At 50.1% G+C, this 26,467-nt stretch overlaps 2 protein-coding genes and 1 pseudogene across 3 annotated transcripts; 1 reads left to right on the top strand and 2 right to left on the bottom strand.

Moving 5' to 3' along the window:
• Positions 1–3,694: 3,694 nt before the first annotated feature.
• Positions 3,695–16,989, top strand: LOC125533173 (cell division cycle protein 48 homolog; annotated as a pseudogene).
• Positions 4,813–9,559, bottom strand: LOC147992898 (uncharacterized). The gene is made up of 5 exons (XM_087543138.1): positions 8,161–9,559; positions 6,463–6,906; positions 6,164–6,363; positions 5,961–6,054; positions 4,813–5,744 (listed from the first exon to the last, which is right to left on the bottom strand). The coding sequence occupies exons 1-5, from the start codon at positions 9,557–9,559 to the stop codon at positions 4,813–4,815; spliced, it is 3,069 nt and encodes a 1,022-aa protein (XP_087399264.1).
• A 532-nt stretch (positions 16,990–17,521) lies between the features above and the next one.
• LOC125530851 (uncharacterized) lies at positions 17,522–23,983 on the bottom strand. Of its 2 annotated transcripts, none has more exons than XM_048695277.2 (10): positions 23,510–23,983; positions 22,557–22,600; positions 22,376–22,481; positions 22,157–22,277; positions 20,768–21,336; positions 20,071–20,335; positions 19,685–19,958; positions 19,229–19,393; positions 18,171–18,659; positions 17,522–18,084 (listed from the first exon to the last, which is right to left on the bottom strand). In XM_048695277.2, exons 1-10 carry the CDS (start codon positions 23,733–23,735, stop codon positions 17,809–17,811), a joined length of 2,535 nt encoding a protein of 844 aa, XP_048551234.2. In that variant the 5' UTR covers positions 23,736–23,983; the 3' UTR covers positions 17,522–17,808. The 2 variants fall into 2 exon arrangements, with proteins under 2 accessions (XP_048551234.2, XP_048551231.2); XM_048695274.2 differs by having other exon boundaries at positions 20,071–20,341; positions 23,510–23,982.
• Between the last annotated feature and the right edge of the window lie 2,484 nt (positions 23,984–26,467).

Raw genomic sequence — 26,467 nt, 5'->3', positions numbered from 1 at the left:
TAGTAACGCATCTGAGCTTGCCTAATGCGTGCACCCAACGCGACGAGCAACGCCAATTCGAGAAGCTAATGTTTCCAAGCTCTGCCCTCGTTCGCTTACAATCCCTGCAAGTCATGTGCTAAAACTCGGATATCATAGTATATGGGCAACCAAAACCTAAAATTTGCTAAGAAATGATGCCTTTCAGGTGGCAGCCAACCTCCTATGATAAGAATCCGCAGTAGAAACCCAACGTCATAGTCTCCTTGATACATGAGCCATGTTGCTGCTCTCAAATTGCCTAGCACAGCTCTGAACCACCCTTCAGGAGATATTCCTCTGCAGCGATTTTGTTCCAGGTCATGTCCATGGCTCAACTAGAACTCAATTATGCCTGGGTTATACTCTCGTTGGCCTTGATCGAATAGCAGGTTCACTTCCAGAATTTGTAGCCGGTTCTGCCCTCACTGAACAAAATTGCAATCCTGACTTGCACAACGTCACCAAAATTGACCAAATTCTGCAGGCGATCATACCAATCTGTCACGTTTTGAGGAGCCCCTCGCTGCTAGTTCACGGGTCTCGATGTGGCATACTCAAGGTCAAAGGCTACAGTTGCGGCACGTCCTTGGCTCAATAGGTAAGAGAGCCTGTTGGACTCAACCTTCCAATTATGGCGCCACACGACTCTAAATTCTGGTTGAAGATTCGGGTCGAACACCTCGTGCGCGTGGTATGCCCCGAGCTGGTTGAGGTCGTCACCATCGGGGATCGGCATGGTGGCGCGCTGGCGGTCGCGCAGCGCAAGATCACCAGGGTGGCGCTCCACACGCGCGCGGCACGAAAATGTCGGGGTGGGGGTTGAGGAAGGACGCAATGATGAGCTGACCGACGTGATCGAGGTTGGAGGGGCCAGTGAAGCGGTCCGCATGCGGGTTGAGGAAGGACGCAAGAAAGGGAGGCAACTGCGGTGGAGCCCCGTCGAGCTCGCGCTCAAGGACGGCGAGGGGAGCGGTGTTGGAGCGCTCCTCTCGCTCCTCGCGCTCGCACCGAGCGGCAACCTCGTCGACGGACTCGGCATCGCGCTCGGTGATGCCGTTGGAGGGGCCGATGACCGCCTGGTCATGTCGAGGTGGCTGCGCTGGAGCCCCGGCGTCACGCCCCGCCTCGCGCTCGCACCCGCGCCTAGTGGCGAGCACCTCGTCGTCGACGTCACAACGCTCGCGCTCGCAGCAAGCGGCAAGCTCGGCGGACTCCAGGTCGAAGTTGACGGAGACGTCGGCCTCCTCGTGCTCGTGCCGAGCGGAGTCGTCGCCCTCTTCCATGGCGCAATGGCTTCCCGCCGGTGGACGAGTTCGGTGAGACGGTTGAGTTTTGGGAAGATTTTTAGAGGGAAACGGGAATTTGGGGGATTCTGGGAGCGAAGATTATTTTTTCCACCTGGAAAAGCCAGGCCAGAAGTCGGTTAGTTATGTCATGAAGGAAAAGGCTATTTTTTCCTCAAAAAAGGAAAAATTTGTGTGAACATTGAAACTCCAGCAAGATCAAAGAAACAAACTCTCTCAAACTCTTGAGAGAACGCAAGAGATGAAACAGGCGCATCCTCCTTCCTCGCTCTTATGTCGGCGATCTCACAGCTCCTCCTCGCCTCCGATGGCCGCGGTGGGTGGGGGAGGAGCTCTAGGGAAGCATGGCCCTTTAGGTAGGCTCGCCGTCAATGGTCCCACATCGGAATTCCCGCATTTCAAGCTTAACACTATCACATTTGAGCACTTGTAATACACATAAGTTGGGATGAACAAATTTTGCATTTTATGAGGGGGGGCTATGGCATTTGAGCACTTTTTCTTCTCAATTTCAATCCACTAATTCTTCATCTAATTGACACCAATGATCTGGGACTCTTTTGGCAATGAGTTGTTGAAACTTTGCACTTGTTTAGGTGGTGTACCAGAGGCTACAATAATGGATGGTGGTATCATTTGCAGAACTCTAACTTTTATACAACACCAAAATCATGCGGTTGGTCGCCTTCTATTAGTTCCTGATGAATAATGTTGCACAAATTCTAAGAGAATGCAAGCTTTTTCTCAATAACCCAGTCTGGATAGGATTTCCCCCGATGCTTTTAGTCTCTTTTGGAAATGGGACATAGTTATTGCCAAAATTTTGCAATTGAGTAGGGTTTACATTATGTGCTCCAGTAGAATTTTCATGTATTCTTCTATTATCAGTGGGTAGGTGCGAAACCGAATTATGAATATCCACAGTTGCGTATGATGCCAAATAATTACTAACGTGCGGTGTAGCATGCTGGTAATTGGTCGAATAGCTAGTAGTGGCAATGTCCAATTCGTCCATCCATGGGCATGTGTAAAGATGGACTCGCCTATTGTGAATTAGTTGCCGGTGAATAAAACAACGAAATTTTTGTTGCATGCTATTACAAGTTGTTCAGGATTCGTAGGGTTGCCGATGCATGAGGGCTCGAGTACACATGATGCATGCTGCTAAGATTATAAGGCGTTGAAGCATGTACTAAATTATTTTGCATCAACTCTTGCACATAATTATGGAGAGATTTAGCAAATGATGCAACGACTGGTCCGGAAAATTCATGTCTTATGCCGCGAAAGAAGTGCATGTCAAATCGGTTGTCCAGGCTCTTCCCGGCTATACTATGGGAGTCTTTCTGCTGTCCAAAGGTTTTTGTGATAAATATGAAAAGTTGATCAGGGACTTCTGGTGGGGCGATGAGGAGGGACATAGGAAAGTTCATTGGATGTCTTGGGAGCATATGACTAAACCGAAGTGTGCTGGTGGTATTAGCTTTAGAGATATGCACCTCTTCAACATTGCGTTACTTGCCAAGCAAGGTTGGAGACTTCTTCATAAGCCAGATAGCCTGTGTGCGAGAGTAATCAAATCCAAATATTATCCTCACCGCAACTTGTTGGATACAGTGTTTGCTTCTGATGCTTCCCCGGTCTGGAGGGGTATTGAGACTGGCCTTGAGCTACTTAAGAAAGGGATCATATGGCAAGTAGGGAATGGTAAAAGTATTCAGATACAAAGGGATCAATGGATCCCAAGGGCTGAGGGCCTCAAATCAGCGAGTTTCATTAGGAGATCGAGGCTGAGGTGGGTCAACCAGCTTATGATTCCGGACAGTAAAGAATGGAATACTGATCTAATAAAACAAATTTTCCATGGTTTTGACGCGGAAGAAATTTGCAAAATCAATATCCGTAGGTCGGATGCGGTGGATTGCATTGTGTGGCATTATGAAAAGAATGAGGTTTTTTCGGTCAAGAACGCATACAAACTTGCGTCCTCCATCCAAGGCCAAACTCTGCACATGGCGTCGAGTTCTGTAGGTGGGACACAAAACCGAAGTATCTGGGATATCATTTGGAAGGCTGCTGTTCTACCTAAAGTCAGAATTCATGGCTGGAGAGTTGCAACAAACTCTTTAGCTACAAAGAAGAACAAGTTCAGAAGGACCATTGAGGTGGATTCCACCTGTACTATCTGTGGGAATAGTGAAGAGGATGAATTTCACGCGGTCATTGAATGTACTAAGAGCAGAGCCCTGAGAGGTGCAATGTGTGATGAATGGGATCTCCCTCCGGAATGCTCATTCCGACGCACTGGGCCTGATTGGCTACAGTTACTTCTTAGTACGGAAACGGAGGATATACGAGCGAAAATCTCGATGCTACTCTGGAGATGCTGGCACTTACGGGAGGATAATGTACATGGGAACGGTAAAGAATCTATTAGCCACTCTGTTGCCTTCCTACTGAAGTATGATGAGGAGTTGAAAAATGTTTCTATGAGGCCTCCCTCTGTTAATGGAAAAGAAACTAAGATGCTGGCCAGTACTACAGTCAATAAGCCGGCCAACTGCATCAGGAAGTGGCGCCCGCCTCCGCAAGGAATAGTCAAGCTTAATACTGACGCTGCCTTCTCGGCAGATAGTGGGAATTGCTGGGCGGGAGGTGTTGCCAGGGATTATAGAGGAAAGGTCCTCCTGTCGGTAGGCAATCAAATGCCTAGGTCAAGCAACGTCGAGGAAGCGGAAGCCCGTGCGGCTCTGTTTGGCCTGCATGCTCTGGCCGCTGTGTTCAGAGGCCCGGTGGAGTTAGAAATGGACTGCAAGAATGTGATTAAGGAGCTCAGCCTTGAGGGCCCCAGCCTATCCGCGTGCTATGGAGTGATTCAAGATATCCGACAAGCTCTTGCGTTGTTTTCTGATCACAGCTTTTCCTATACTGGGAGAGAATGCAACGTTTTGGCACATGAGATTGCAGCTGAAGCAAGCAAAAAGGTGACCTGCATATCATAGCGGGAGTTCCTGATAGATTGAGGTTTCTATTGATTCCGGATTGTAATCTTTTTACTTGAGCTCTTCTGCTCTTGTTTCTCAAAAAAAAAAACTCTTGCACATAATTAGATGTATTGTTGGAAAAACTAAAGCTATCCGACACATTGTGCTCATTAAAAGATTTAACAAAATTCAGCGTATTTCAACGACGCGCGCAGGCTAGTCCGCAGGGGCGACCGCTTCGTGGTGCACGGCAACATGCACGCCGTCGCCGTGGAGTTCAAGGTCGGCGACACGGACCCTGACGTGTCCGTCATCATGGCGGCCGGTGTGCCACGACGCCAACCCGGTCAAGCAGGAGGTCGGGGTAAGGCTTGTTAAACGTAGGATTTGTGGGAACTGGCTCAACCTTCTAGGGATGGCCTATCACATATATTTATAAGGTTACACAATATACCGATTACACAGTTGGGCTACGTTACAAAGTCTAACACCCTCCCTCAATCTCAACTCACTCCTGATGAATCTAGAAGGTTGAGATTGCGCCTACAGACCTCGAACATGGGAAAAGGTAGAGGCTTGGTGAAGATGTCTGCAAGTTGATCCTTCGAGGAGATAAACTTGATTTGTAGTAGCTTCTGTGCAACACGTTCCCTCACAAAATGATAGTCAATCTCAATATATTTGGTTCGTGCATGGAACACCGGGTTTGTCGAAAGGAATGTAGCACCGATGTTGTCACGCCAAAGAACCGGAGGATGTGACTGGGAGATTCCCAGCTCTCGAAGCAAAGACTCAATCCAGATAAGCTCAGCAGTCGCATTGGCAACAGCTTTGTACTCGGCTTCCGTGCTGCTGCGAGAAACAGTGGCTTGCTTGCGTGCACTCCAGGCGATCAAATTAGGACCCAAAAATATAGCATATCCCCCCGTGGATCGCCTGTCATCCGGACACCCAGCCCAATCAGCATCTGAGAATGCAGATAGAACAACAGAGGAACTAGGTCGCAGATGAAGACCATAGGAGACAGTGAGACGCACATAACGAAGAATGCGCTTCACAGCAGACCAGTGCACATCAGTAGGGGCATGAAGATACTGACACACCCTGTTAACCACAAAGGAAAGATCAGGGCGTGTGATAGTCAGATACTGCAAGCCACCAACAATACTCCGATACTTCGTAGCATCCGTAGGAGACAAAATAGTACCAGCAGTAGCCGAGAGCTTATCAGTAGAGGACATGGGCGTGGGGGATGGCTTACACTTGAGCATACCAGCACGGCGCAAGAGGTCAAGGGAGTACTTCTTCTGGGTGAGAGCTAAGCCGCCACGAGACTGATGTGCAACTTCAATGCCCAGGAAGAAGTGGAGTTGTCCCAAATCTTTTACTGCAAAATCTCTGCCAAGTGCAGGCATCAGCAGCCGTTGTAGAGGAGCTGACCAGAATAATGTCATCAACGTACACCAGCAAATACACAGTCACACTGGGGCGCTGAAATAAGAACAGTGAGCTGTCAGCTGTCGACGGAACGAAGCCATGAGTACGAAGAGCCGAAGCAAGGCGAGCATGCCAGGCACGAGGCGCCTGTTTCAGTCCATATAGAGCCTTCGTCAGACGACAGAGATGATGAGGCTGAGCGTGATCAACAAACCCTGGTGGCTGCCGCATGTAAACCTCCTCTTCAAGCAGTCCATGGAGAAAAGCATTCTGAACATCAAGCTGTCGAAGAGACCAACCACGAGATACTGCAAGAGACAGGAGAAGCCGAATAGTAGTAGACTTAACAACTGGGCTGAATGTATCCTCATAGTCCAGACCCTGATGCTGTTTAAACCCTCTAGCCACAAGACGCGCCTTGTAGCGCTCAATAGATCCGTCCGCGTGTCTCTTGACTTTAAAAACCCACTTCGAATCAATGATGTTGACACGAGGCGGAGGAGGAACCAGTGTCCATGTCTCATTATGCATAAGAGCATGGTACTCTTGCTCCATAGTAGCCCGCCAGTGAGGAATACTCATAGCGGCCTCATAGTTGCGTGGTTCATCATTGGGATCTGCAACAGAATGAGCAAGACAGGCAGCCAAATATGTGACAGTACCATCATGACACTGCTTGGGTTGAACAATACCGCTGCGGCTGCGAGTATGCGGACGTTGCGGGGCAACGGGAACAGGAGCCGGCGACGCCAATACTGGAGATGACGATGGTAGGTCGGGCGACGGGGGCCCAGACAAAGACCCAGGCGAGGCGATGGTAGGCCCAGCCGACCCAGGTGAGAGGGGCGGCAGGGACATACGGTCGGGCGACGGTGGCAATGACGGAGGCGAGGCCTGGCGTGGAGACGGTGGCAAGGACCGCTCGAGCCGCCCAGGTGAGACCGTCGGAGACGAGGGCCGCGCCTCGGCTGATGTGGGCGGCAACTCGGCTGACACCGACCCAGGTACGGAGGCCAGCGGCGGTCCAGTGGCATGAGCGGGCGTGGCTCCAGAGACGGGGTCGATGACGGGAGTTTGTGCAGGCACGTGCACCGACCGATCAACATGCGTCACAGGAGTTGCATCCAGAAGTAGTTTCAGGCGAGCACCACGTCCAATACCTGCACCATGATTAGGTAACAACACAGGAGAATATGCAACATCTTCAAATTGGCCAAGCATAATAGGAGATGAATGCATAGATGGAGGTGTGGCGGGTTGCTGCGGCATGGCGGAAAAAGGAAAAACGTTCTCATCAAAGACAACATCACGGGATATGTAGACACAATTGGCACTTGTAGCCTTTGTGAAGAGAACTATAACCCAGAAACACACATTTCTTAGACCGAAATTCAAGCTTTCTATGATTATATGGACGAAGATGAGGCCAGGAGGCACACCCGAACACCTTAAAGAAGGTATAGTCAGGAGTTTCATGGAGAAGGAGCTCAATAGGAGTTTTCATATTAAGGACACGCGTAGGTAGTCGGTTAATAAGAAAACATGCTGTAGCAAAAGCGTCGCCCCAAAAACGAAATGGTACAGAAGCGTGAGCCAGGAGTGTGAGTCCGGTCTCAACGACATGTCGATGCTTGCGCTCAACAGCGCCGTTCTGGTGATGTGTATGAGGACATGATAAACGATGAGAGATCCCAAGCTTATTAAAGAAAGTGTTGAGGTTGCGATATTCGCCCCCCCCCCCCAATCGGACTGAACATGGATAATTTTATGCTTGAGAAGACATTCTACATGCACTTGAAACTGAATGAAGACATCAAACACATCAGCTTTGCGCTTAAGAAGATAAAGCCAGGTAAAGCGACTATAGGCATCAATAAAGCTAACATAATAGTTGTGACCACTCACAGACGTTTGGGCAGGACCCCATACATCAGAAAACACAAGTTCAAGAGGACTCGTTACTTGACGAGTAGAAGAAATAAATGGTAACTGATGACTCTTGCCTTGTTGACAGGCATCACACACTGATATCTCCTTATTGCTAGACTCGATAGGCAGCTCATGGCGGTGAAGTATATGGCGAACTATGGGAGTGGCAGGGTGACCAAGGCGAGAGTGCCACTGGGACGGCGACACACGAACACCACTGAAGACGCGCAGGGTGGATGGATCCTCCAAGCGGTATAGGCCATGGGTGAGGCGAACACTAAGCAGAATTTCCCGAGTGGCTCGGTCCTTAACAAAAAGATTAAACAGATGAAATTCACATAAGACATTGTTATCAAGAGTGAGCTTGGGAACAGATAACAGATTAAGAGTCACCGAGGGGACCCGTAAAATATTACGAAGATGAAGCTGCCTAGATGGATGACTAGTTAAGAGAGATGCTTGACCAACGTGAGAGATGGGCATACCTACACCGTTGGCGGTGTGAACCTTGTTGTGACCGTAGTATGGCTGGTGGGTGGATAACTTGGCGAGCTCGTTCGTCATATGATTCGTGGCACCAGTGTCCATATACCACGCAGGATCAATTGGGTATGATGGTGTAAAGCCGTGTTCAGCGCGTGTATCCTTGCCCTTGGCGGCAACATGAGCAGCAGGAGGGCCAAGATCCGCCATAGCAAATTGACGCTCATTACCTTTTCCATCATTGCCGATACCCAGGAAGCTCCGCTGAAAACGCTTGTGGCACTTGGAGGCGAGATGCCTCTCGTGCCCGCAGAGCTGGCACCGCACGGGGCCGCCACCCGAGGATGGCGCAGGGGGATTGGCGACCCGGGCAGGCGACGAAGGCGCAGGGGGGCGCTGGCCACGCAACGCCCAAAAGGCCGTTGGCTGGTCGGCGATGGTGGTAATGGAGCGGCGAGCTTCGATGCGTTGCTCGGTGAAGAGCAAACGAGAGAAGAGCTCGTGCGGAGGAAGCGGCGGCTTGGCGTTGTGGACGGCCTCGGCAAGGTTGTCGTAGTCGGCATCGAGACCCTTAATAACGTAGCCGGCGAACTCCTCATCACTCAGCGGTCGACCGATAGAGGTCAATGTATCCGCCAAGACCTTGATTTTGTTGAAGTACGTTGTGGCAGATGAGTCCAGTTTCTTGATATCATCAAGCTTGCTGCGAAGAGCCATGGGGTGGGCGGTGGAGGTCTGTGCAAACGCATGCTCCAAAGTCTTCCACGCATCCAAGGAAGAGGCAGCAAAGAGGCAAAGACCAGCAACCCCGTCGCCAAGGGAACCCTGGATGGCGGAGAGGATCGCTTGGTCTTGCTGCACCCACACACGATGCGCCGGGTTGATGGTCGGGCCATGGACGGTGGGAATAACCTGCGGCGGACACGGCAGGGAGCCATCAATGTAGCCAAGGAGGGAGCGGCTGCGGAGCAGCGGTAGAACCTTGGCGCGCCAAAACAAATAGTTGTCCGGCGTGAGGCGAGTCGTGATGAGGTTGTCGAAGTGGAACGGGCCGGAGATCATGGCGGCGTCGGTGGTAGCAACAACGGGAGCCGCAGGGGCTTCGGGTGCCACCCCCGCGGGCTGATCATGGGAGGCCCCTGAGGCCGCCGACATGATGGCGAGTGTCGGAGACGAGCCAGCAGTGGCCGCAGGTGGCGCCAGCATCGCGGCGGTGGAGAACGCCATCGTCGACGGCGCGGGAGACGGCGGGATCGGAGCCGAGAACAACAAACCAACGGCGGTGGTGCCAAAGACTTGGGGCCGCGGCGTCACACCAGCGTGGGCGGAAAGGTTGAGAAGGGCGGCCAGCGTCGCGGGGATGGGCCCGGAGCTGGCGGAACCGGAGGCGGAAGCGGTCATGGTAGCTGCGGCGGCGGCGGCCCTAGGGTTTGAGGCACGGCGGCTGAGGCGGCTGAGGTGGAGTTGTCATAGGTCCTAGGTTTAGGCTGATACTATGTTAAATATGGGATTTGTGGAAACTGGCTCAACCCTCTAGGGATAACCTATCACATATATTTATAAGGTTACACAATATACAGATACAATATACAGATGGGCATCCCACCACAATCCCACCCAGTCCCACCGTTGTTTCATGGGCATCAGGAGAGAGCCCTCTAGAGATTTGGTGGTTTAAGCGGGCATAAGTGGGATCCCACCTAAAATGTGTTGTACAGGGACAAACTCACAAACCATGACAGCCATCACCCTTCGATGAAAGAAATCTCCACAGCAGATCGATAGATAATTTTGCGCTCCAACAATCCACTGATACGTAGGCACACGCCATCAGGAAAAACGAACGTCATGGTCAAAACTCTGTCCCGGCGAGCTCCTTGCCCATCGCGGCCACCACGGAGTGGTAGGCTGGTTTGGCCAGCACCGTGAAGCTGGCGCCAGAGTCGAGGATGACGCCGCCTCCGTCTCGACGTCCCAGACGACGCGCAATATCTTGAGGAACTCCCCGGCGATGGAGATGGTCGATTCAGTAGGAGAAGCAGCAGCGGCGTCTGGCGTGCGCGGGGAGCGACGGCGCAGCAGGCGGGGGCGCGGGGAGAGGTGTTCGGCGAGGCATTGGAGAAGCGGCCGCCGAAGCCGAGGGCGGCGTGCGATGCGAAGGAGCTGTCGCTGTAACAGAGATTGAGCACGTCGTCGGAGGTCGGAGCCCTCGAACCTGAATCTACCTCTGCTTAGTTGGGGGAGACGGGTTCAGTTCCCAAGAGCCACGATGTATCGGGGAAGAGGTTAGTTGGGGGAGGTGGGTTCCCGATGCAATTAGGCTAGTCATAGTTGTAGTAACATAGCTAGTAATATAGCGCATTTCAAAAAAAAATTATTTATATGGCAAATAATTAATAGGAGGTGGTAACATAATATGTTATTATAACATAGCGTTTTTCAAGGCAAAATGAGTCTACAAGATAATAAATGAAGCCATCTAAAATACTACTATTATGTTACTTTGTATTATGAAAATAGTAACATTTGGCTAGTGTCATCTGCATAACACTAGTCTATGTTACTCTCCACTATGACCAGACTTAGAGGGCTAGCCCACTTTTTTTTCCTTGTTCAATGGGAGCCCATTAAAGAAGATTAAGTAGGATGGGATGGTTAGTCCCATTTAATCCCACCTCCACCTGCAGCCTGAGGTCGGGGAGAGGCTCGACGGCCCAGCCTACGACGACGTCTGCGGCGGCGTCCGGAAGCAGCTCGCGTAGATCCGCGAGCTGGTCGAGCCGCCGCTGCGCCACCCCAAGCTGTTCAGGACGGTCGGCGTCAAGCCCCCCAAGGGGATCCTGCTCTTCGGCCCAGCCGGCACCGGCAAGGCGCTGCTCACGTGCGGCATCGCCTCCTAGTCGGGCACCAACTTCATTGTCGTCATCGGGCCGGAGATCGTGTTCGTGTCCAAGATGGCCGGCTAGAGCGAGGACAACCTGCCCAAGGTGTACACCGAGGCGGCCAAGGCGCCATCGCGCCCAACCGCGAAAAGACGCATGGCGAGGTGGAGCGTCGCGTCGTGTCCCAGTCCCAGCTGCTCGCGCTCATGGACGGGCTCCGCCCGCGCGCGCAGGTCATGGCCATCGGCGCCACCAACCGCCGCAACAGCCTGGACCCGGCGCTCCGGCGCTCCGGCCGCTTCAACAAGGAGATCTGTTGGAAACGGTTTATACCTGCCGCATTGTAATTTAACTCTGTATTGTTGGTCTTATATATATATGAGATATGTAGAGGCTTTGCCCCATGCAACCCTAAATCAAACTTGGTAACAGAGACTTTTTTTCCAATCACACCATCGCTCGTGTCGAAGCCGCCGTTCGCTCGTTCGTGCCATCGAAGCTGCCGCTCGCTCGTTCGTGCCGCCGCTCGCTAAAATCGATCGGACGTCGCCTCTCGCTCGTACGCATCGTCGCATGTTCGGCCGATCGCGCGTCGCCGCTCAGTCCCGCGTCACTGCTCGGTCTCGATGGCTTCTGGATCCTCTTCCGCCGCGATGCAACTGGCCATTATCGGTCCGGTTGTGACGTCTCCGGCCGCAACGGCGCCAGTCCCGTCCATCGCGCCTTCCCTTGGCGTACGTCTGGATCACGGCAACTTCCCGCTATGGCGCGCCCTCACCGTGACGCATCTCTCCGGTGCCTCTCTCCATGGCTACCTCGACGGCTCCATCGCTGCTCCGCCCACAACCATCTCCCAGGGGGCAGGTGATACCGCCACCACTGTGGCAAACCCGGCGTATGCAATGTGGTGGACGCAGGACCAGAAGGTCCTCGGGATGCTCCTCTCCTCCATGACGGAGGACATTGCGTCTCAACTGATCAGCTGCAAGTCCGCTACTGCCGCGTGGACCTCCATCCACGCCATGTTCAGCGCGTAAAACCGTGCCGGGGTTCGGCACATCCGGCGACAGATTCAGTCGCTGAAGAAGAACGACATGACTGCCAACGAGTACATGCACAAGGTGAAGGCTCTTGCCGACGCCATGGCCTCCGCTGGATCCCTCCTCGCTGATGACGAGATCATCGACTACATGCTTACCGGATTGGGCAAGGCCTTCAACCCGATCGCGGCTTCGCTCAGCGTCGTGGTCACTCCGGTCGCGCTGACTGACTTCTACTCCATGGTTCTCAACTATGAGGCGCTGCAGCTGTCGCAGCAGGCCGACGATGAGGAGTGGACCTCGTCGGCCAACGCCGTGGCACGGTCCGGTGCTCCCGCCCCCGTCAACCGTCCTCGAGCACCCGACACTGGTCGTGCCACCGACGTCCGCCCTGCTGGAGGCTACCCGCAGCAACAGGGGCAGGGCTACCAGCACGGCGGTCAAGACAACCGTCGTAACAACGGCGGTGGAGAAGGAGGCAACGGTCGCAACGGCAATCGTCGCTGGCGCCCGAGGTGTCAGATTTGCAAGAATTGGGGTCACGAAGCCGACACCTGTAAGAAGCGCTTCGATTCAGACTACTCCAGCGGCAATGGCCGCTCGGCATATAATGCATCGACCTCCTCCAACAACTCCACGCACTGGGTTCTGGACTCCGGCACCACGGATCACCTGACTAGTGACCTAGAGCGTCTTCAGTTCCGCGAACGCTACGGCGGCCATGATCAGGTTCAGGTGGCCAACGGCTCAGGTTTGTCTATTTCGCATATTGGGCACTCGACCTTAGCCGGTTCTCCTCTGCGCCTGAACAATATTTGACATGTTCCAAATATTAGCCAACATCTTCTATCAGTCTATCGTCTTGTGTCGGATAATCGTATCTTCATTGAATTTCATAAATATTTTTTCCTTGTTAAGGACAAAGCCACCAGGAGAATTCTTCTTCGAGGTAGAAGCAAAGGAGGGCTCTACCCTCTTCCACTCGGACGAGCCTCGCATCTGTCCGAGCGTCAAGCGTCGTCCAGCGTCCGTGTCTCCTCATCTCAGTGGCATCAGCGTCTCGGTCATCCATCCAAAAATGTCATCAGTTCCATTGTTAGGAATAATGATCTCGAGTGTTCAACCTTAGATACTTCTGCTTTAGTTTGTGATGCTTGTCAATGTGGTAAAAGTGGTCAATATCTTATACTGCTTCTGCTCGTGTGTCCACTATGCCTCTTGAATTAGTTCATACTGATGTTTGGGGCCCTGCTCGTGCTTCCTCTGGGGGGTACAAGTATTATGTGAGTTTTATTGACGACTACTCCCGTTTTTGCTGGATCTATCTACTAAAACATAAGTCTGATGTTGAACAGGTGTTCTATGCTTTTCAAGCCCATGTTTAGCGCCTTTTGGATGCTAAGCTTAAAGCTGTCCAATCTGACTGGGGGGGTGAATACCATAAGTTGCATCGTTATTTTCTTCGTACGGGCATCTCTCACCGAGTCTCTTGCCCTCACACCTCCCAACAGAACGGCATTGCCGAGCGCAAACATCGACACTTGGTTGAAACTGGTCTTGCCTTGTTGGCTCTCTCGTCTCTCCCTTTACGTTATTGGGATGAAGCTTTTCTGACTGCGTGTTACCTCACTAACCGCATGCCCACCCCCATGCTTGGTCAAGATACTCCTATTCATCGTCTTCTGAAAATTCCACCCAACTATACTTTTCTTCGTACCTTCGGGTGTGCTTGTTGGCCTAGTTTGCGAAAGTATAACTCCCACAAACTCGAGTTTCGATCCAAGATGTGTGTTTTTCTGGGATATAGTCCTATGCATAAGGGGTACAAGTGTCTTGATCGATCTACGGGTCGTATATACATCTCGCGTGATGTTATCTTTGACGAATCTGTCTTTCCGTTTGCTACTCCCGGTGTCACTGTTGATGTGTCTACACTTGACGAAGCTATTTCTTTTCCATCCACAGAACCGGCTACGAGTGCTCATGTGCGTAATTGTGACTTAACCTACTTGGCTACTAATCCATCTGGCCTAGCCAGCGTTTCTTCTGTGCAGGCTCCGCGACCGGCACGCTCGACGTACCCGTGGCCATGCAGAACGACGTGCATGGCGGCCAGGCTTCCCAGGCAAGGGTCCCGCTCGCACGTGCGGCTGGCTCTGCCCGCGAGTCGGCCTCGCCCGCCAGCAACTTGGCCTCGCCCGCCCACGAGTCGGCCTCGCTCGCCCGTGACTTGCTCTCGCCCGCCCGCGCCTCGGCCTCGCCAGCGCCTGGAGTGTCACCTGGCTCCCCGTGTGCCTCGTCGGCCCATGAGCAGGCCCATGAGCCATCTTCGTCGGCTCCTGTGCCATCGTCGCCAAATCCAGCCTCGTCGCCAAGTTCGGCAGCGTCGCCATCCTCGCCTATGTCTCCGGCCGTCGAGCCCCCTCACCCAATGGTAACTCGTACCCGTGATGCTACTCGTCGTGAGAAGGAATTTACTGATGGGACGGTGCGGTATAATCCTCTTCGTCGTGCTTTCTTTGCGACACCGGTGTCACATCGTGATGCCCTCCGTGAGCCGGCGTGGCGTGATGCTATGGCTGCTGAGTTTGCAGCGCTTCGTCAAAATGGCACATGGGTTTTGGTTCCTCGACCACCTGGCGTTAACATTGTTGGCAGTAAATGGGTGTTCAAGACGAAGCAACACGCTGATGGGTCTGTTGACAAGCACAAGGCTCGCCTCGTTGCTCGTGGTTTTACTCAACAGCAAGGTCTTGACTATGGTGATACCTTCAGTCCCATTGTCAAACCGACTATTCGTCTAGTTCTTTCGCTTGTTGTTTCACGAGGATGGAGTTTGAGGCAAGTTGATGTCAGTAATGCATTTCTTCATGGCTTTCTTTCCGAGACTGTGTATATGCAGCAACCACCAGGTTTTGAAGATACTCGGTTTCCTTCGCACGTGTGCAAGTTGCAACGGGCTCTTTATGGTCTCAAGCAGTCGCCACGTGCTTGGTATGCTCGTCTCAGTGCTCGACTTCTTCAGCTTGGTTTTGTTCCATCCAAGGCGGATGCATCTCTCTTCATCTTTGCTGCGCATGGCGTCCAGATATACATGCTTGTGTATGTTGATGATATTGTTATTGCTGGCTCCACTTCGGCTGCAATTGAGCATCTGGTGAGATGTCTCTCCGACAGTTTTCCCATCAAGGATATTGGTCCTCTCCAGTATTTTTTGGGGCTTGAAGTATCCTACAATTCAGGGGGCATGACGCTGACTCAACGCAAGTATGCACTTGATCTTCTTCATCGTGTGAGTATGGAGAATTGCAGGCCTACCTCTACACCATTATCTGCCACTGAGCATTTGGCTCGTGAGGTTGGCACTCCTTTGGGTGTTGAGGATGCCACTCGATATCGCAGCATTGTTGGAGGACTGCAGTATTTAACGCTCACTCATCCTGACCTGTCCTTTGCAGTCAACAAGGTTTGCCAGTATTTATCACAGCCGACTAATGAGCATTGGGAAGTTGTCAAGCGTATATTGCGTTATGTCAAAGGGACTTTGAGTACGGGATTGAGGATTCGTAAATCTCCTTCCACTGGTGTCAGTATTTTCACAGATGCTGATTGGGCTGGATGCATTGATGACCGCCGTTCTACTAGTGGTTTTGCTGTGTTTGTTGGATCAAATCTTGTCTCATGGAGTTCCAAGAAACAGCCAACTGTCTCTAGATCGAGTACGGAGGCAGAGTATAAAGCTTTAGCTAATGGAGCAGCTGAAGCAATCTGGGTGGAGACCTTACTCAAGGAGCTTGGGGTCTTCAAGCAGCGTACCGCCATTTTGTGGTGTGACAATCTTGGGGCTACGTACCTGACAGCAAATCCAGTTTTTCATGCAAGAACCAAGCACATAGAGATAGATTTTCACTTTGTGCGTGAGCGCGTTGCTTCTGGTGTGTTAGATGTCAGGTTTATCTCGTCTAATGACCAACTGGCTGATGTATTTACTAAACCGGTCACACGACAGATGTTAGAACGTTTCCGGTCCAATCTGAACCTTATATGTAGTAGTAGTTCAGATTGAGGGGGTGTGTTAGAAACGGTTTATACCTGCCCGTATTGTAATCTAACTCTGTATTGTTGGTCTTATATATATACAAGATATGTGGAGGCTTTACCCCACGCAACCCTAAATCAAGATCCACATCTGCGTGCCCGACGATGTCGGCCGCCTCTAAATCCTCCGCATCCACTCCAAGGACATGCGCTTCTCGGACGACGTCGACCTCGAGCGCATTGGCAAGGACACGCACGGGCACGGCTTCGTCGGCGCCTACCTCGCCGCGCTCTGCTGCGAGGGAGCATTCCAGTGCATCCGCAAGATGGACGTCGTCGACCTCGAGGCGGGTACCACCATCGACGTGGAGGTGCTCAACTCCATGTCCGTCATCATGGACGACCGCGTGCACGCCAAGGAGAGGTGACCAAGCCATCGGCGCCGCGGGAGACAAGGCTGGCCCAAGGTCTCGTGGGAGGACGTCAAGCTGGAGCTCCAGCAGTACCCGGTGGAGCACCCGGAGATGTTGGAGTTTTCCGGCATGGAGCCGTGTGCTCTTCCACGGCCCGCCGGGCTACGAGGTGGCGGCTGCAGATCTTCAAGTCGTGCATGCGCCGGTCCCCTCCCGCCGCGTCAACGTCCAGGACCTAGCCCGGTCCACGGCCGGGTTCAGGGGCGCCGACATCACATCACGCCATTACGGTGATATGCAAGCGCGCGTGCAAGCTCGCGGTGCGCGACATCATCCGGAGGAGCTCGCTCGTGGGGAAGGCCGCGGCCATGGCCAGCGCCGAGATCACCCGGAAGCACTTCCTGGGGGCCGTGGAGCACGCGGGGCGGAGCGTCAGCGACATGGACGTGTTGAAGTAGGACTACTTTGGTCGCAAGTTGAAGCAGGGCGGGAGCTTTGAGGAGGCGCCGCCGCCGGAGGCTGAAGGCCTCGGAGGACGTGGACGCTTCCATGATCATTCGTATAGCTGAGTTTGGTCCGGCTCCAGCGAGAGAGCGTCAGCTTGTTTTAGTGTTTGTATAGTAATCGTTGTTTGGAGGTCTACGAAAATAGATGTAATTTTTATTATTTCTATGTTCTTTGTACTGCGAATAAATCAGAAGCAAAAAGGAATTTTCATGTCTTTCGGTTCTCATACTCGTAACTGGACTAATTTAACGTTCTAGATGTTGAGTTTGACTTGGGACAAATAAATCTATTCAGTTCTTTTGAAACAGACGGAGTGCGTAGGTTTTGAGCTGTATATATAAAGAAATTTGGTTAGCCTAGCCGGCAGATCATAAATTGCATAACTATACTTTGGCAATGGTGTGAACTTTCTAAATCCATTCGCTTTCTAAAGATTTTTGCCTACTCCGAGCAGAAAACAGACAGAGCTCATGTTCCGCCTCCTCAAAAGTTAATGGTGCTGCTTTGTTAGATAGATATTTTCTGGTTTATTGTTACACAATATATGTAATAAACGACAGAAAGAAAAAAGAACAAACAGACAGACAGACAATAAACCGTTCTTTTCTATCTGATCTGAAAATAAACAAGTTGAGCTACAGCCGAGGTCCCTAGGAAACACTACAGGTTGAACATGTTGGAACACATCTCACGGGCCTCTTTCCAAAATTTCACAGTAGCTACCAACTCTATATCTCTATTCAGGACAGCTGACAAGGGGGGGTGCTGAATCAGTAGCCATTCGGCCACATTTGGTTAGCCTGGGCGGCGGCGGCAGCACTCAAGTTTCCGTCGCTGGGGTTTCGGTGTTCGGGTCCTAGGCCTGGCTGCGACTGCCCGAGCGCTGCGCCGTACTGCGACGGCATCTGCCCCTGCCTAAGGCCGCCCTGATGGCCCTGCTGCCCCTGGTAGCCTTGCTGCCCTTGATAGCCATACAAGGGGTTGGCAGCAAGAGGCGGCATTCCTCGCGAACCAGCTCCATGCATCCACATTGCAGGGTTCTCGCCCTGCAGAGACAAACATGCAAATTAGCAATCCGTACAAATTTCCTGATATATAAATCTAGTTCCCCACTCTTGTGTGAATCTCTTACCTGCTGTAGAGACATGTAGGGGTTTCCATCCTTGTATTGGGAGGGCATTGCTCCATCAAACCCAGGAGCTGTGGTTGCCGGCGGATTGCTTTGGTTCAGGGCAAAGTTTTGAGGCATGCCATTTGCAGTCCCGAAACCTCCAACGTAGTTGGAGAGCATCGAGGCTGGCTGTGGAAGGCTCCCAAGAGGAACATTGCCCTTGTATTGTGGCATTGGGTATTTTACGCCCGAGTTGGGAGCTGCAGCTGCGCCTTGGTGGAATAGACCGCTGTTCATGTATGGTTGCTGATAGGCAGCAGGCGGGAGATACGCATAGCTTTGCGGTAAAGATGGGTATCCGATCATGCTTGCATATCCAAGGGGAAGACCTCCTTGAGCATAAGGATGAAGCGCAGCAAGATGGTGAGGCAGAGGAGGACCTGGAGCAATGCCGGTGCTTCCCTGAGAGTGGGTCAACTGTGGGTTGGATAAACCACCTTGATTAACATTCTACAAGAACAAACCATATTAGAATAGTGATGCAGTAATAACTAAGAAAACACAACATCTAACGTAGCAAGAGAACAGCAGATTGTAGCTTTTTTAGTAACACAAATAACAGCATAATAAAATCCTAATGAGTAATACATCTATGATTTAGCTCTCTAGATTAAAAATGCCCACGCAGAATTAGGCACAAATGGAACTGTTGCTAGCCACAGGACACAGAACTGAACAAAATAAAGCATGAGGCAGATGTAACTACAACAGGATTTGACCAAACATGACCAAAAATTGACTGCTAAGTGCTAACACTCTGGGCATAGTTAACAATTAACATACAGCATAGCTGCACTAAGAGCAGTAAGCAAGAGTTATCCTGGTTGCAGGCTGCAACTTCCAGACACATTTTAGAGCGCAGCAAGCAAAACTGTATACAACTAACACAGGTTCCCCAGCAAACAAATCTATTTTACCCTTTTACCAGAAAGAATGAATTCGTACATATAGAATTTGTAATGCATGGCTACTCTCAAAAGAGTTGTCGTCTAGTCCATGATTCAGTGAAGTGTTCATACCTCTTGTGGCTGTGAAGGAACAGTTGCATTGTTCACGGACGATTGTGGTGTACCATGAACCATTGTAGCCAATGGAGGGTTAGTAAGCAGCAGCGAGAATGCTGGATCCAACTCACGGAAAGGCGGTATTGCTGGTGGCAATAGGCCATTTGGCATATTTCCTTGCTGCAAGTAATAAAACAAGTTTGTCAATGAAGGAAGAATGAAGCCAGAGCAGGACTAAAAAACTGCATTTTGGAAACACTGGTTAGCAAATACAATTAATACAGTTTGCACCAGGGCATTTTTATCCACTATTAGGTCAGGTAGTTGGTTTCTTCATTTCATATCAACATGGTGGTAGATGTGATATACCAAAATAATCACAACTCTAATATTACATGTACATACATGGAAAGTAACAACATATCAATAGAAGTTCTTATAAATAAACCAAGATAAGAAATGAGCACATACCATGAAGTTAGAGAGGGGAGAAATGTTTTGCATTTGACGATTGTCCTGCAGATAAGTCTGCACGGTAGGCTCTGGTTGTACTGCACTTGACGTGGCATAATCAGATGATAAATTGTATTCGGTGTTGTTTGTAACATCCAGTAAATCAGCTCTTCCCACTTCAGACTGTTGTGCTGATGTAATATCAGGATTCTCTGCATTACTATCTGGTGCAGAAGCAATGTACTCGTTGGCTGCAGGAGTTACTGTCTCCTTGTTTTCAAATTCGTGGATTCTGAAAATGAAGGACTCAAAAATGTCACATGATGAAGGACAGTGGAGATACTGAAAATGAAGGACTTCACATGATGAAGAGGGCGTAAAGAATTTGATGAAGAAATTCATACCTGGCATCACATTGGTCCCCTGACTGGTTATCAGGAACTGCTGCGACCTCCACGTCACTATTGGCAGGCATCATGGAGCATGGCGCATCAAGTGTCCCAGACACAAAACTACCGAATGTCAAGTGCGCAAAATCTGCATTGGAAACCTGAAGATGGCCTGGGATTATTACAGCTGGGTTATCATCAGATGGTTTTGGTCTGTTTTCCTCATGTATAGTCAAGTGTTCCAACTCATACGCTGTAGTAGACATATCACCATTTGAATCTGCATCTAGAAGGATGAAATCATTAAAATTGAGAAAGACGATCTATCTATAATTAACAAAAGAGAGTGACTAGAAAGACAGGGAATTCTGGTCAGTTAGACAAGCAGGGAGCATGCAACATGAAATGCGAAAAGAGGTATGCATAAGCTCTACAGTCAGGGAGACCCAAGGTAAAAAGAAATCAGAAAAGAGGCACGGAAATCAGGGTTTGATGTACACACATCACACTGAACCTTGTGTTTGATAGGTAAGACATGCATGTTTGCCAGTGGGTGAGCTGATAATAGGCAATAAACATGCATCAAAAAATAAAAACAGCTCGGGGTCATACAGAAATATAAACTCCAGTATGTTCTAGCATAACAGATCTTCACATAGGCACAAATGAAAGTACAGATAAGAAGAGGTAAATGACATCGTTCATAACTTACTTTGGTTGTGTTCAAATGAATGTTCATCAGAGAGATAGACATCTGTTTTCTCTATCAAGTCATTATTCAAGATCGTGCCTTTATCAGACGGGGATAATGGTCCTGGAGATGTTAGGCCAGTGGCATTGCTTCCACTTGTCTCCTTAGTTTGCTCGTTGGCATCTCCAGCGTCGTCATTCTTGACCTCCAGGGTAAATGATCTTGGTGCGCTCACATTTGCGGAAGCAGCACCGATGCCTTCTGGCACATCAGACCCCTGTCCTGAAGGTAATATGCCAACAGAGTCCTCCTTAGGTACAGAGGGGGACTGAATAGTGCCATTTGGTAATTTCTCAGCTGTGACACGGTCCCCTTCTGACGGCAAAACTGTGTTAAGATTTGCATTGGCAGCGACTGAACCACCAACAGCTGGCTTGGCAGCATTATTTGCAACCGGTCTGGCCCCAGATTTAGCTTGAGGCCTGCCCATCTTCACTATTTCAGCCAAAGAAGGGCGCCCTGGCACCCCACCCCAACCATGCTGCACTTGCGGAGGCTGGAAACTGGTAGACTTCGCATCAGCTAAATTACTGGTAACAAAAGCACAAAAGGTTAGGAAGTCTGTCAAGGAAGTCCTCGAGCTATGTACTTGCATTACCAGGTAGTCACTAAGCATACAATGTATAAACAAGCGAGTGAAGCTGTGCATCATATAAAAACTAAAAAAGCTACTGTTCCAGTTTGTAATTGTTCTGAACTTCTGATAGAAACACACGTAATTTTTCTGAAAACACAGAACATGAAGAATCAAACATGTACAATGCAGAGATAAAATGAAAATTAGAAGACAGGGCAGCTCTGAGCACATGGTCCATCTCTCCCTAATCGTCAAATTAGAATCAAGCATGCACGATGCAGAGATAAAATGAAAATTAGAAAGCAGGACAGGTCTGAGCATATGGTCAGTCTTTCCCTAATCGCCAAACTAAAATGCATCATGATCCTGCCAAGTCTGAAGTTGTATCATCTGATTTCACTTTTTTTCAAGACGGTGATGTCTGCAAAAACCCTAACTCGTTCTCTACTCCCTCCCTCCCTCAGCCTTCTACCAAGAGTTGCAACAAGGAGTTGGCTATGTTCCTTATCTAGGAAGAAAGCTAACAAGGGTGAAATCATCTAACGGTGCTTGACAGTTAATAAACTACAGAAACATGTGATGTATTTTTTGTTGTACTTGATTTTCTTAAGAGAAGAATGGATTAGACACTACATAAATCAATCAATCAATAATTACAACAGAGAATAACAGAACTGCTGTAAGAAGTGCAACAAAACTGGAGCAAAAAAAATAACTAATATAATCAGTATTTCACGAGAATAGCTATGCAAAATCATGATCTATTTACATACCCAGCTTCTGAAATTGTTTCCATAGGATTGCTATCCTTGACAGCATCAGAGGTTGATGTGTTTGGTGGCGGAAGTAACTCTGTTTCCTTCTTGATAGGACCTTTAGCGCTAGCAGTTGAGTCTGCTCATATGTTGTTATGTTGATAACACAAACAAAATGAGTGACTGTACAAAATCAAACTTTGTTATGATGTCACAATACATGATTTAGCACGTTACCTCCCGGACCAGAGTAAACACGTCCACCTCGATCCGAGCCAACCTTAGAACCTCGGTATGCAGGTTTATAGAAGGGGCGAGACCTTGTTTCCTGAGGAGCTTTTACCTGCAGGTTAAGAGTTTGTCAGGAGAACGAGCAAGTGGCATACTTAAACAACAGAAATGCCAAAAATGCACTGACCTCCTTTTTGTTGCTACGCTTTCTCCTCACTTCATGGAAGGGATCTGAACAAACATGACAATAGAATTAGATAACTTGCCAACATACAGTTAGTTGCTTGTGTAGAAAATATCATATGTGTAGGTAAGCATTAGATAAAGCATGAGCATAGGACAGGTATGATCCACAGAAACAAACGAACAGGAGGATCTTCCATTCGGCTCTTACTGCAAAGAAAGGCCATTGTCATCGTCTCTAGTGAGTTAATAGACTTGTTTCCCAAGAATAAAAAGATTACCAAATGTACTAGTTTCAAACACACAAAATAACTGCCACTCTTTTGAACAAAAGGAATGATGCACCAATAATGAATGCATCTATAACACTCACAACATAATAAATGCAAAATTAATCTCCAGGTGAAAGCTTACACACTATCTACACCTCAATGCAATGTGCAGCCTCTTACACAACAGCCCCATAAGTCAACCATGGATTGAAGATATTAAATGTGGATAATCTACATGGACCAACTATATCCTATTTATGAAACTTACTACTTAAGAGTGCAGGAGCACATAGATCAAGCCACTAAACTGGACCTGCTTACATCACGAGGCACCACAGCTGCTGCTTCCTCACACAGCAAAATCAAAGCTGCTTTGCTCATTATTGAACACTGCAAATCCGCATTGGATCAAACTAACAGCAGATACATGCATACAAATCACATGCCTTACACTACATCGTCGTGTCAGAAATCCGCTCCAGATTGCCAGGCGATAGGATGCTAGCGCGATAGCTAGGGCCCACGCTGGGAGTCACAGCCGCAAGGGAGCGTCGCGAAATCACTAACGAGCTGCGCGGACTAGCACGCACGCCAATCGGCTACAAACCCTAGCGCTGACCGACAAGGCACTAGTAATACACGAGGCGAATTCCAGGCATGGGGGGCGGGGGGGAGGCGAGGGTACCTTGGGAGATGAGGCGCTCGACGGCGACGTCGGGGTCCATGGCGCAGTCGAGGAGCGTGGCGTAGATCTCGGCCTCGGTGCGGTCGGCGAGGATCCCCTTGAGCCCCTGCACGAGCTTCCGCGAGGCCTGCGGGATCTCCGCCCCGTCCCCCGCCGCCGCGGCCCCGCGGGCCTGCTGCTGCTGCCCCCTCCCGCCGCCCCCTCCTCCCCGGCCGCCGCCCCTCATGGCGCTGCAGGCCCCTCCCTCCGGATCCGACGGCTACTCCAGCCGCCGCCGCCGCCGCCGCGTGGGGAGAGCAGCAGCAGGCAAAACCCTCGCCGCCGCCGCGCGTGAGTCCCGTGTGTCGTATCGCCGCACGCACACGCACACGCCACGCACCCTCGGACGAACGGACGAAGGAAGCTAGCCTAGCGCAGGCAGGAGGGGGGAGCTGGAGTATATATTGCTGGATGGAAAAATAATGCTCCCAGCTGGACTGGGAAGGGGGGAAAGAGTCCTGTGTGCCGCTGTGTACCGTGCGTGGGCGTGCCTTGTGTCGGAGCGGAGCAGGAGTAGGGTTTGAAAACCCAACCAGCCCCTCCCGCACGCCGCAACCCCGGCCCGGGGCACCGACAGCTGGGGCCTTCTCCTTCCTTCCTTGCCAAACCAAACCAAACGGTTTGTGTTTCTTTCCAAATTCATCCTGTTTGGACAGCTTGTGTCCTGCTTGTTTTTTTGGCGTGCGGAGTCCGTGGAACATACACCGTCCATCAACAACGTGTTTATTTATTTTTTTATTTATGGTTTGTATAAGGTTTCTCCATTTTACTTATTACTACATGATGTGTCGTTATACTCGGCGGGGCCGGTGGAGTCCGTGGAATGTGCACCATCCATCAGGTGACAATGCGTGTACATACGTGACGTGTCTATTAGCCATGGATGTTTTTATTCGTATTTTTTTTGCATCATAAATCTATTCGACTTTGTTGGTTCAAAAGCGGCAAAAATACAAACAAGTCTGGTTTTCTTTCTTCTCATCGTGGAAGAAATGAAAGGTAATCTACCCTCTCTAGGTGCAACAAGTCTTTGGGGTTGTCTTTCAGCGGCTTTCCCATGCTAACGACCTCTTTGATCATCGGTGGTGAGGATGGTCGTCGAACCTCGCGTGCGCCGACCTGTGTAGGCCTCCGTTTAGGCTCTTACTAGTTTAGGTTTTGGTCGCTCGATGTCATGGCTTCGGTGACGGCAACGACGGTGCTGAATAAAGAAGCGTCGGTTCTTTCCCTGACGGGGCATTATGCTCCATGGTCGGTGATGGATTTGGGAACTACTATGTTCAAATATAGATGGTGCGGCGGTGACGACATCCTTGTGGCAGACTTGTGTCCTCGGGGTTTGCCGTTGGGACGACGTTTGGTCAGGCGTCGGTGCGGAGCAGAAGAGGTTGTTCAAGAGCAGGTGCTGACGGTGATCTACATCGACGACAACTGGAAGATGGTGGAGGATAGCGGGTCAGGTTCCTTCTTCGATGTAGTCTCGTGGGGGTCTCACATCTTGAGTATGATGGCGTGTTCATGGTGCTGCCCCGACAGATTCTTTCAATGACTTTGTCTTTGGGGAATTACTTTGGAGATCTAAAAAGCTGCAGATCAATGATGGAGCCGGGTCTAAATTGGGTAAATAGGTGTTCTGTCCCCTTTTCCTTTGGTGGCCACTGTAGTACCTCATTGGATTCTTCGGTCTTGATTATAATTTTCTTTCTTGGCTGGAGTCTTTTGGGGTATTGCTAGGTTTTGTTGTCTTTCTAGTTTCGTCAGGTTGGTGTCTGCGTGATTTGAATTTTACTCATTGTTTTATGAATGAGTATATATTATCTCAAAAACACGATAAAAGTACATTGGGTGAAATAAACCGCAACGTAAACAACGACAAGCATTCCAGATAAATTTAAAGGTTACATCAAGATTCTTCGGATTTGCCATCTATATTTCACCAATTACATCGCAACATCCTGCAGACTCAGTTAAATATGAGTGAAGTATTGTGTCTTTTTATTTTCGTGTGAAACTTTCTTGATCTTCAAGACGCCATCATTAGGAACTCGCAAACCTAGCATGGTAAAAGGGGAAGAAAAAAGTGTTCCTTGGCCTCGAACCATGGTAATTGGTGCCTGTGATTCATGGGAGACAAGGGTAACCGACTGATACAGACTAAGAATGGAGATCATCTCCTCCGATAGCTAAGATTGATTCTCGACAACGTCACTCTTTTATGTAGCAAACAACAGCATTAGTGAAAAAAGTCTAGCATGTTTGGTGCACGAGGAGCTTGTCATGTATATATTGCAGAAAGGAATAATAATTGTTGTATTGGGAAAAAAACGTGTGTGTGTGCATGTGCCTGAAGCATGAGTAAGGTTTGAAAAACCAATCCCTTGCACGGTGTCCACTAATTTTGGTTTTGGTAACTCAATGCCATGGCTTTGGCGACGACAACGACGATGCTGAATAAAGAAGCGTCGGTTCTTTCCCAGACGGGGCATTATGCTCCATGGTCGGTGATGGATTTGGGAACTAGTCTGATCAAGTATGGATAGTGTGGCGGCGACGACATCCTTGTGGCAGACTTGTGTCCTCGGGGTTTGCCGTTGGGACGACGTTTGATCAGGCGTCGGTGCGGAGCAGGAGAGGTTGTTCAAGGGCAGGTGCTGACGGTGATCTACGTCGACGGTAACTGGAAGATGGTGGAGGATAGCGGGTCAGGTTCCTTCTCCGGTGTAGTCTCGTGGGGGTCTCACATCTTGAGTATGATGGTGTGTTCAGGGTGCTGCCCCGACAGATTCTTTCAATCACAATGGCTTCGTCTTTGGGGAATTACTTTGGAGATTCAAAAAGCTGCAGATCAGCTATGGAGCCGTGTCTAACTTGGGTAAATAGGTGTTTTGTCCACTTTTCCTTTGGTGGCCACCATAGTAG

The sequence above is a fragment of the Triticum urartu genome, chromosome 1A, assembly GCF_056163025.1.
Source record: "Triticum urartu cultivar PI428250 chromosome 1A, HENAU_Tu73, whole genome shotgun sequence".
NCBI classification, from domain to species: Eukaryota; Viridiplantae; Streptophyta; class Magnoliopsida; order Poales; family Poaceae; genus Triticum; species Triticum urartu.
This window is presented reverse-complemented; position numbering and strand designations above follow the sequence as displayed.

Bases quoted from the DNA above. Each gene is read 5' to 3' on its own strand.
- LOC147992898 (XM_087543138.1), bottom strand. From the start codon at position 9,559: ATGACCGCTTCCGCCTCCGGTTCCGCCAGCTCCGGGCCCATCCCCGCG. The intron at 6,907-8,160 runs GTATGCCCATCT...ATCATGGTGCAG, and splicing joins TCACACCGCCAACGGTGTAG to GTATTGGACGTGGTGCTCGC. The intron at 6,364-6,462 runs GTCCGCATACTC...ATTCTGTTGCAG, and splicing joins TGTTCCCGTTGCCCCGCAAC to ATCCCAATGATGAACCACGC.
- LOC125530851 (XM_048695274.2), bottom strand. From the start codon at position 23,735: ATGAGGGGCGGCGGCCGGGGAGGAGGGGGCGGCGGGAGGGGGCAGCAG. The intron at 22,278-22,375 runs GTAACGTGCTAA...ACATATGAGCAG, and splicing joins TGTTTACTCTGGTCCGGGAG to ACTCAACTGCTAGCGCTAAA. The intron at 19,394-19,684 runs GTATGTGCTCAT...TATTACTTGCAG, and splicing joins CTCCCCTCTCTAACTTCATG to CAAGGAAATATGCCAAATGG.